The following is a 10,918-nucleotide window of genomic DNA, read 5'->3' as shown; positions in this document are numbered from 1 at the left end:
CCCCCAGCCCAGAGGCGGATCGGCGGAAGATCCCGGCGCAATTCCGAGCACGGATTCCACGTGGAATCCACCGTTCTGCACCGCTTTTCCTCCTCAGACATTCTTCCCGCTGTTTCCGAGCCAGAGGAGACACGAACCCAGGCCGAACCTACAAAAAAAAAAGAGGCCATGGGGTTCCGGCCGGGCTCGCGAAACCCAGGGGCCGGCGGCAGGGCCGTGGGCTGCGGGCGCAGGCGGTTTGCTCCCAGGAGGCGGGGGCGCGCGACTTCAAGGGCCCCTGCGCCGGCTGCTGCCTTTGATCGGGCCGCCGCTGGCGCCTAAAAACAACATCCTCGTCTGCCTATTAGGCGCGCTGAGGGATCGTGACAGATTGTTTATCCCCGCAATTAGCGATGCGGCCCGTCTCCCGCCGCCCGGCCGCCCGGCCCGCGGCCTGGCCTGGACTGGCTGCGCCCGCTGGACACAGCTTTGAGCCCCATCTGTGCCTTGCGCCTGCACTCTCGGGGTTCGAGCCCCAGCTCCGCCCTAAAGCCCTAAAGCGGGTGGAGGGGGGCGGTGGTCTTATCTGGCGGACTCCAAGGGGGGTGCTCCTTTGAAGTTGTTTTTGCTGGTGTGCATTTTCTAGTGAGAAAGTTCTGAGATATAGCAGATTCTCAAAGTGATCTGGAAGCCAAACTTTTTGGGATGGGAGCCGAGGGAGGAACAAAAGCAAGTCCCAACAGAAAGTCGCACTGATCGATTTGAAAGGTTGACTTAAACAGCCTAGGGACTTCGGTTGTCGCTCCCTCTTGAACCCTAGTGCAGAATGAGATTCCAGCGTGCCTGTCCCAGGGAGAGTTTAACTGGAAATGCGGGTGATAGAAGTTGGTCATCCCGACTGGGAGCCTCGCTGAGTGTCAGTTCCTATATTTCTAAAGTGGAAGTATATGGCCTTTTATCCCTGAACCCTCAAGCCAACCTCTGGGGCCTAGGTTTCTCGGCCTGGAGGAAGGACTCTATTCTCGTGTCTCCCCCAGGGGTCCCGTGTCTTTAGAGAGGCCGTATCCGTGCGCCGCGCCTCCAGTTGGGCCAGGCGCGAGCTGGAGGCCCTAAACCCTGCCCAGGGCTAGGGAGTGCAGGAGATCTGCAGAGGCGGTGTGAATTTCACAGACGCGAGGATATTCCCTAACCCGCCCCAGGCCTTAACGTCGTGGAGCCTGCGGGCTTCTGCGAAGCTGCCAATCTCCCCGGCATTCGCATCCCGACCCCTCCCGCCAGACCCCGGACGCCGTCCAGGTAATAAAGTTCCCGCTCTAGTAATTCATTTTCCTTAATCTGGACGCCCCTAATCTACAGCTTTTATTGCGCCCAGTTAAAAGGCGAGGGAATTCGCTGTCCCTCCGCGGTCGGATAATTACCCCTAAATGGCCACAGCAGCCCCTTGTGTTTCCTGGAGATTAGAACCCCGCAGCCATCAATGGCCGGTGCCGGTGAGCCGCCAATCAGCGCCGCCAGCTCCCGGGGAGCCGCCGGCCTGGGCCCCGGCATAAGAGGCCATAAAGAGGAGGCGCAGAAAACCGCGGAGCCACGATCCGAGTTTGTGTACATCTTACGTCTCCGCACACCCGCCCCCCCAAATCATGTTCCCCTCTTTTTTTAAACAGCAAAAATAAAAATCACGTTTCCTCCGAAATTGGCAGGATAAAAGTTCTCATACCCAGCGTGGAGAATCCGTCCCCGGAAGTGTCCTCATTTCTTCGCCCTCTCGCCCAAATGTACCTCCACACCTCCCTAACCCCCAAGATCAGATCCAGAGATGGGGACGTATCACTGTTTCTGCGGACACGCGATCGAGGTCACGTTAAGGCCAGGTCAGTGTTTTGGGGTCGTTTCTGTTGGTTTTATATTCAGTAAATTCTTTATCAAAATGACCGGCTCCTTCCCCCAGCCGGTAGCCAGTATAGGTGTTGTAATCCCACCCCACCCCCGCCCCTAAAGTTCACAGCGAGAAACTCGATTAAGCATTCCAGATAACACAATGCATTCTTATTCTTAACATCCGTAGCACCACGCGAAAGTGGCTTCTTACGAAAACTTCAGTCCAGCACTTCGAAGACAAAGGCCCACTTTTACGCAGAGGTAAAAGTTTGAAGTTTGAAAGAGAAGAAAATGAAGGTGTTTACAGAAGAAATTAATGTTATGTCTTTCTACTATAATAAATAAGCCTGCAGGTTTTTTTTTTAACTATAAAAAGAATATACAAGAAATGACTTCAACTCCAATTATCGTGGTAAAGAGGGGAACCATCCTCCACTATCCACTAGGAAGAAACACACACAAGCAACTGACAACAGAAAGGTAAGGGGGGAGGCAGGAGAGAGAAACAGGGAAGGAATAGAGAAAAGAAGGGAGAAGTTGGAAAGAAGGGAGATAAGGGAAGGGGAGGAGGGGGTAGAGCAGAAGACAAGCATAGAGCACAAGGGCAAGTCCCCAGGAACACAGAGAAATAAGAGACCCAGGGGGACCCACACAGGGACAGGCGGCACGGGCTGCAGCTCGGAGGAAAGTTTCTCCGGCGCCCACTCCCCTCCTCTGCCCTCCTGGGGCCGGGCCCAGCCCCACGCGCCCCGAGGCCCAGCGCGCCTCGGGGCAAGTCCGCCCAAGCGGGGCCCAATGGATCGCGCCGGACCCGCCCCCTCGCGCGCTGATTGGCCGCCGCCGCGCTGGCCTCGCCTTATTAACAAGTTCTCTGGGGAGCGGCGGCCCGACCCGGAGCCGGCTGGTGAGCCCGAGAACTCCGCCTGCGCGGCGGCGCCAGCGGATAACCAGGCCCGGAGCGCCGGCGCTGGCCTTCTGGGGAGGGGCGGGAGGCGCGCGCGGCAGAGCCCGCCGGGCCAGGGCCCCGGACGCTCCCAGAGGCCGACCGCGCTCCCAGCACGCCCGAAGCTCATGCCCGGCGGCTGGCCCGACCTGCGGCTGGAGGGGGGGCCCGGCTCTGCATGGCCCCGGCTGCTGACATGACTTCTTTGCCACTCGGTGTCAAAGTGGACGACTCCGCCTTCGGCAAGCCGGCGGGGGGCGGCGGGGGCCAGACCCCCAGCACCACCGCGGCCACGGCGACCGCCATGGGCGCAGACGAGGAGGGGGCCAAGCCCAAAGTGTCCCCTTCGCTCCTGCCCTTCAGCGTGGAGGCGCTCATGGCCGATCACAGGAAGCCCGGGGCCAAGGACAGCGTCCTGGCGGCCTCCGAGGGCGCACAGGCGGCAGGCAGCTCCGCGCAGCCTTTAGGTGCCCGGCCCGGGTCGTTGGGCGCCCCGGATGCGCCGTCCTCACCGCGGCCGCTCGGCCATTTCTCGGTGGGAGGACTCCTCAAACTGCCAGAAGATGCGCTCGTCAAAGCCGAGAGCCCCGAGAAACCCGAGAGGACCCCGTGGATGCAGAATCCCCGCTTCTCCCCGCCCCCGGCCAGTGAGTAGCCAGAACCCAGGCGGCGGAGGAGGGGGTCGGCGGGGGTGTGGGACCCGAGGGCGCCAGGCCGCGCTCCGGCGCCTGTTTGTCTCCGGCGTCTGCGTACCTGCGGCCGGGTACCTGGAGCCGGTGCTGCAGAGGGGCGACCGGGGAGCATGGGGCGGGGGGGCGTCGACCCCTCTCCCTACTCCCACCCAGGAAGAGGGTTCGAGGCCTGGCCCAGGCCCAGCTCTCGGTCCACCTTCTCGGGCTCCTCGCCTTGTCCAGGCGACGCTGCGGGTAGGAGTTCACTTGTAGGACACGGGTGTCTGGGCACCTTCTCCTCGGGCCACCACCAAACGACTCCAGGAGTCTCGGCTGGCTCCTCTGTCAGACCCTAAGCCCTGTTACTCCGCCGTTACCCCAACGGGTGGGTTCGAAGAGTGCGGGACATCTTTCCAGAGCGCAGAGTTTCACTTTCTCATCTTAGAAGCCTTGTGCGCCCCCCTCCCCTTCTCCACATTCACCCACAAGAGTATTTCTTTGCCCACTGTGTTTCCGAAGCTCTTGCAAAATTCCCCCCTCCCCCGCCCCCTTCGTGTTTCAGGTAGACACTTGGTGCTCAGGGTGGATGGATCATTTAGGGGGAGGAGGCGAAGCGCTCAGGTTCCAGTGGAGGGGGCGGGGCACCAAGTCAATTAGTGGGAGGCACCCCCTCCAACTTGATCAGGAGCTCCCAAATGTCTCGGGCTGGGTCGTGGAAGCGGACTCAGCAGCCAACGGCGCCTTCGGGGTCGTTCCGAGGCCTCGCGGCCCCCGGGCTTCTCTGCCCAGTGAACACACTCGGAGATATTTCAGGAGCACGGGAAATTCCCAAGTTTTCCTCGTTTCCTCCGATTATTTGGTGCGGCATAATAGCAACCCGAATTCAATGGCGTGATGCTGAGGAATGATTTTTATCGGGGGATTAAACGTCTTTGAAAGGCCAGCCCCTCCCTGCGTCTAATGGCCGGAGAAGGTGGCCTAGCGCTGGGCTGTTAACTCCGAAGGGTGTGACGTTTCCCTCGGCGCCCGCCCCTCGGTTGGCCGGGCGGAAAGCGAGTCGGGGGCCAACTGCTTCCCGGACTCTCAATGGTCTCAACCAGGGAAGAAGAGGGTATGTTAACACCAGTTTTCATTTGACTCACATCCTGGTGGCCTGAGAGCCCAGAGGATCATATATTTTTTTTAAAGCATTCCAAAAAGAAAATTGCATAATTAGGCAAAACCCGCCTGGTGAAAACATTCTCTAGATTTGAATTCATTTCTCCCCCAGTGAAGCTGCTGCGTAAGCAAAGAGTCCCTTCCAGGACTTAAGAATTGTTTTCAGGCCTGGGTCCTGACCCATAGTCGGGGTGATCTCTGTTGTCCTGGGAATAATTCTGTTCCACGGTTTTAACCAGGCCGCAGCTGCTGGGTGTGGCAGGCGTTGACCCTGTCCTGGGCTCGCATGAGCCCTCTGCCAAGGTGTTCACTCACTGCCCATCCTTGAGGGTATATTTTGAAGCCATAAGTAAAAAGACAGCTGGGCACCAGCAGCGTTGATCTCTGTGGACTAGAGTACTGGTCGAGGAGAAGCCATTGCATTCTGCCCATAACACGCACATATGAGAGAGACCAGAGGCCAAGGAGCTGGGCGTGGAACAGGCCTAGAACACAATCGAAACAATCATAAGAAGAAGCCCTGTTAAAAGCAAGCCCAAACTGTGGCAGTTTTTTATATTTGAGATTTGGCCATGGTGTGACATTCGTGACATCCAAGGTTTCTCCACCTCTGGTCAGCGAGGCCCGAGCTTAGAATAGTCACTAAGTCCTTCCTGACTCTTTGCGACCCCATGGACCACACTGTTATAAGTGAAAGAGTGTGGGATTGGGAGATCTGGATTTTCAGCCACAGAATGGCCTATCCCCGGGCACTGAGCATTTAGTGGGCATAGATGATAAATGTTTAGCCAACGCCTAAAACTAAATATGATCTCGGGTGCAGGGCCTCTTTCTGCACATTTCACTGTCCTGTTACTATCCACCCTTCCCAACGTGAGTGGAGGTGGGAGGAGGCCTTCCTAAGCAGCCACTTAGATTTAAGGGCTGTTTGCCTCTTCCCAGTTACATCGGGCTTTGAACACGGCTGAGCTTTACATGGAAGCTTCGTTTCTTCATTTGCAAAAGGTAGACAAGAACGTCTACCCTGTGGGCCAGTGGTGGGAGCTGGAGAAGACCTTTTCCAAGTGCCTCTCCAGGCGGGTGCCTGGCGCCGAGGTGCTCAACGCAAACGAACAGCGGGCGTTGTTACTGATTATTATTCCCACTTCGGGGCGGATGACGCGCCACTTTCTTAACCCTCAGCATTTCTCTCTCTCGGCCCCTCAGGGCGGCTGAGCCCTCCGGCCTGCACCCTGCGCAAGCACAAGACCAACCGCAAGCCGCGGACGCCCTTCACCACCGCCCAGCTGCTGGCGCTGGAGCGCAAGTTCCGCCAGAAGCAGTACCTGTCCATCGCCGAGCGCGCCGAGTTCTCCAGCTCGCTCAGCCTCACCGAGACGCAGGTGAAGATCTGGTTTCAGAACCGCCGCGCCAAGGCCAAGAGACTGCAGGAGGCCGAGCTGGAGAAGCTGAAGATGGCCGCTAAACCCATGTTGCCCCCCGCAGCCTTCGGCCTCTCCTTCCCACTCGGAGGCCCTGCCGCCGTAGCAGCCGCCGCGGGCGCCTCGCTCTATGGGGCCTCTGGCCCTTTCCAGCGCGCCGCCCTGCCCGTGGCGCCTGTGGGACTCTACACAGCCCACGTCGGCTACAGCATGTACCATCTGACATAGAAGGCCAAGGGTTGCCTACCTAGGGTGCCAGACGATCCCTCCAGCAAGCAACAGGAGCCTTCCCACGAGGTGCTCCCCTGTTCAGCACCGCCTGGCACCTTCTCTTTAACCCCGGTACTGCGCTGGTTTGTCCTCCATTGCTCCCGAAGTTCACTCTCTGAAGTCTGATTCCCTCCCCCAAAGTGGCTGGGAAGGTCCCATGACGCTCTTCTAGAAGCTAGATCTATCCCTTCGAGTTACAGATGGGGGAACTGAGGCCAGAGAGGTTTCCAAAGGTATCCACAGTCCCCAGCAGAGTTAGTGGTTGGACCAGATCTAGAGGCAGTGCCTCCTGCGTGGCTGCCTCCTGACCTAACTAACACCTGGCAGGAAAAAGTACAGAGGAAATTCATGTTTGAAGATTTTGGGAATGAGAACAGTTGGGGAGAAAGAGAACTTTGCAGGAGAGGCAGATCTGGGTCTTGCCACCGGAAGAACTTTAAAAGAACTTCAACAGTAAAACATTTGCTTTTTTGGGGGTGGGGGGGAAGTGATACACAGATATGTGACAAAGGTAGGTTGAAGGGACCTCTCTCTTACCAGTACCAGAAAGAAATTGTAAAATAAAAATTAAAAACTTCTGTTTCTATTTAACAGTACATTTGGGTGGCTCTCAAGATTCCCTTTGGAAGGGATTGTTGTAATATACTGTATATTTGAAATTTTATTATCATTTATATTATAGCTATATTTGTTAAATAAATTAATTTTAAGCTACAAGAAATCATCTCATTCGCTTAGTCTTTTAATTTTACTCCTTGCCCTCTCTTCACATGTACCGTTGCTTTTCAGGTTGGTGGTAGTTTGGCGCCAGCAACTTTTCAAAGGTGACACAATATTCAGGGACAGAGGGGGGTGCCTTTTTGAACACACAGGACAGACCTGCCTTAGCAAAGTCAAGTGGAGAATTGAAGCAATTACCTTGGATAATTAGGCTCAATTTTCCAATTCACTTTAAGCTGAAATCGACACTTGTTCAGGCGACCCATAACCGACTCTTTTCTTTTTTTCTCCCCTTTTAACCCGTCTATGAAAACAAAGAGAATCACCCAAATGGTTTGATGACTGCAGACAGCTAATCCAGACAATTCCCACCCCCACCCCACCCCCCGCAAACCTGTTTTTCCCTCTGGAGGCCAGGTGGGGGATGGAGAGGCATCACTTCCCTTCTCTTAAATCACCCCGCCGATGTCGCCAGTGTAGACGCCGTTTGAGGAACTCATTTTGAGACTGCCAGAATGTGAGTGCCTTCACACTCCCTATTACGACCCCTTTAAAAAAATTGTTTGCTGAAAGGGCAGGGCAACCGTACACTAAACACCGTGGGGTGTCCTTTGCATGAGCCTTGCCTACAAACTGGGTTTTTCTTTTATATAGTAGATTATATTCAGGCTACCAGGAGAATATATTTGAACAAGCGCCAAGTTTAGCCTTCCGGGGGCAATTCTGCTAGCATGTTGAAGGTAGAAAGGGATCTCTAGTAAATAAAGCCTACTATGTTCCAGGAGCCGCTCTGTTCTCCTTCGAGTTGGGGGCCCTGACTTAATTCTCACCAGATCAGGGCTCCCCTTTCACCTCCACCTCTGTCCGACTGTGGGGGCGTCTCCAAATTCCACGACAGGGCAGCCCCAGGCAGACTTTGCCAGGAGAAAGCCAGGAGACCAAGGGCTCTCAGACCCGAAGTACCTGACGTTGGACACGGGGAAGGTAGACGACTCTGCAGATAAGAGCCCGGCTACGGTGTGGAGACGAAACCTGGGGCGCACTACGCGGTTTCCAGCCCCAGGGGGTGGCTGGCCTCGGAATTCCGAGAGAGCTCGGGGTGGTTCGCACGCACCCGGGGCGGGCTCTTAGCCGGTGCGGGCGAGTTCCGAGGTAGCCTGCGTCTTGGATCCTTCGATCTCCGTGGCTCAGACAAAGGCTCTGTCCCGCGGCTGGGGCTATAGTCTAAACTTGTCACCACTCCCTTCCCTAAGAAAAGAAAGTTCCAATGATCAGGCAGTCGGGGGCTGGGGGGGAGTCCCCGGCCTCTGGGCTAACAAGCATGGCCCGAAGTGGTCCTCTCCATCCCTAAGAGAGGGGAGTGATATCTAAAAATGTCTCAGACTCCGGCGCCCACGCGGCCTCTTAAAAGCGCTTAGGTACCTCACTATTTCTTGCAGACACGGAAAGAATGTTTACCCCCCGTATAAACTCAGCATCCCGAGTGACCTCGCGTGGGACACCCGAGCTTCCACAAATCAGTTCCTTTCTGAAACTCCCCCGGCCACTCTCCTATATTGGGGGTTTGTACTGAACTGGAAGTCAGAGAAACCCATTGGTTGATGCCAGCCCTGCCGCTTCCTAGCTGCTTTACTCTTCGTAGGGAAGATCACTCTATTCCTCAGTTTTCTCATCTGCGAAATGGGCCCGGGAATCCTTCCCTTGCCCCCGGGATTTTGGGGACGTGTCAACGAGCCCGTGCGCGGGAGGGCGCCTCGGTTATGCCGAGCAGATCTGAATCTTAGGTCACGGTGTGTCTGCCACACCGGAATGTTTTCCACGCGTGTGGGAGAGGGGAATGGCAGGGCGGGATCGGGTGTCTCCCGCGACCCGAGCTCACCGGCCTCCTGGCTCCTCGAAACTTGGCAATTTAGGGTCGAGGCAAACTTAGAGCTACATAATTGCAGTAATGAGCAACGGCTCGAGCTCGGCAGACGCGCAGAGGCTCCAGCCTGGCGGTAGCTGCAGGCGAGGCGGGCGCGCCCCCTTCCCCCCCTCAGAGCCTCAGCTTGTTTGGAACCGACCGCCGCCCTGCGACCCCCGCCCGCGCCCGCCTGCGCGCGCGCCCCAGCCCTGCTGCGGGCCTTGGGTCCCTGTTTCCTTTCACTCCTCTGTCCCCTGTTTTCCCCATTTTTGTTTTCTTTCGTTCAGCCCCTTCTTTGCACCGCTTTTTGTTTCTGGATTTCCTCCCTCGATAGGGCGTGCACACATAAGGTGCTCAATAAATGGTTGCTGGATCAGGAGGGGGCTCTGCTCTGGGGTGAGGACCTGAGACAGATTCAGCCGAGTCCGGCGGGAATTCGAGGTGGGGCGGCGGCACTGCCTCCCGTCCAGCCCAGCCCTTGGAACGCAGTTGCTTGTTTATCAAGTGAGGACGGAGTGGCTGGGGTTCCCGCGTCCGGTCCTCTACAGATCAATTTCCTTCCTCGGCAGGAAACTGGGGATCAATCACAACGGAGTCACCACCTACCTCGTTTAGAGGTTGTGAGGGAGGAGGAGTCAGCGCTTAACGCAGCCTACTGTGTGCTGAAGTTCCGGAGCGCACCGCTTCCCAACAAATTTAGAATTTTTGTTTTTTTAAACAAGGATCCAGAGAGGTTACGCGGTTTTCCGAAGGTCACACAGCCAAGAAAGGGGAGAACAGGGATTCCTAACACAGATTCCACTCGGGGATCCACGCTTTTCCGGTACTGCCCGGCTCCCTTTCGTTGAGGGTCCCACAGTGCCGGGCCAGCAATTTGCGTCTGGGAAAATCTGCCCCTCAGAACTCGGGCCCTAGCTCTCCGAATTTAACTCCTTCTAGCCTTGACCCTTGGGGATCAGGAGGGACACCTCACCTCCCCTGCACAATGTCTGTGAAGGCGTTTTCGTTGTGTTGAAGAGGAGACATGTCTCGGTCAGCAAAAACTCCGCTTCTGACCGCTCTGGCGAAACCAAAGCCCGTGGCGTAGAAGCCAGCGGAGAACCGAGATTACGGGGCGGCAGGGGACCTTGGACGCTCCAAGCTCTGGCTGCAGGTCGGCAGGGCCTGGGCGATCAGGGACTCTGCGAGGCTGGAGAGGGGCTGGAGAGCGCGCGCTAAGAGCGCCTGGTGCGAGGGTTCCCTTCTCCGCTCTCTGACCCGCGGCCGAAGGCCCAGCTAGCGCAGGAGACTCAGTGAAGCCAGTTACGAAGCACGAGGCCGGAGCCTTGAGTGCGAGTCCTACAGCCCATGAGGCTGGTCCCCGACCACTGCCCCTGAGTGACCCCCGGCGCGGAGGAGAGGCCGACCCGGCCTCGGCAGGGGCCCCGCCTGGAGCCCTCGGGGGCGCAATGGGAAGCAGCAAGGAGAGGCCGCGGCCGCCTTTCAACTTGGCGGCTGGCGCCGGCCTGGCCGAGCCCCCGGGGCCGTGCGGCCTCCCCGGCTCCGTCCCCGCCCCTCTCAGCCGCTCACACCGCGGCCGGCCCGGGACACTCCCCCAGCCCCGCCGCTGGCCGCCCAGGGAAACACCTTAACCTTCCCTCCGCCCCTGGTCCATCCTCCAGGGCTCCCCAGCGTGCTCCCCACTCCAGACTCTGGGATTTCCTGCCGCTCCACTCAGCTCCCACGGCCGCACCCCTGCTCCACGCCTTCGGCGACCCTCTCATCACCCAGGCTGGCCTCCTCCTCAGCGCCCTCCCGCGGCCCCGGGGGCCCACAGCCCCTGCTCTGGCAGCGCTGGTTGGTGCCTGACGCCCGGCTAGGCGCCCTCGGCGATAGATAGCGTCTGCGCGCGCGCGCACGCGCGCAAGCACACACCCCGACACACAGCACAACATACGTCTAACACACACAGAACTGACCCATGCAAGACATGATA

At 57.7% G+C, this 10,918-nt stretch overlaps 1 protein-coding gene across 2 annotated transcripts; it reads left to right on the top strand.

Annotated features, from left to right (window-relative positions):
• Positions 1 to 2,749: 2,749 nt before the first annotated feature.
• MSX1 (msh homeobox 1) lies at positions 2,750 to 7,000 on the top strand. 2 transcript variants are annotated; one of them, XM_055435034.2, is made up of 2 exons: positions 2,750 to 3,447; positions 5,812 to 7,000. In XM_055435034.2, exons 1-2 carry the CDS (start codon positions 2,979 to 2,981, stop codon positions 6,276 to 6,278), a joined length of 936 nt encoding a protein of 311 aa, XP_055291009.1. In that variant the 5' UTR covers positions 2,750 to 2,978; the 3' UTR covers positions 6,279 to 7,000. The 2 variants fall into 2 exon arrangements, with proteins under 2 accessions (XP_055291009.1, XP_055291010.1); XM_055435035.2 differs by having other exon boundaries at positions 5,836 to 6,999.
• The last annotated feature ends 3,918 nt before the right edge of the window (positions 7,001 to 10,918 follow it).

The sequence above is a fragment of the Moschus berezovskii genome, chromosome 5 (assembly GCF_049115385.1).
Source record: "Moschus berezovskii isolate FMDL1 chromosome 5, NW_MosBer_1.0, whole genome shotgun sequence".
Taxonomy (NCBI): Eukaryota; Metazoa; Chordata; class Mammalia; order Artiodactyla; family Moschidae; genus Moschus; species Moschus berezovskii.
The sequence above is the reverse complement of the archived record's forward strand: the minus strand, read 5'-3'. Positions and strand labels throughout refer to the sequence as shown.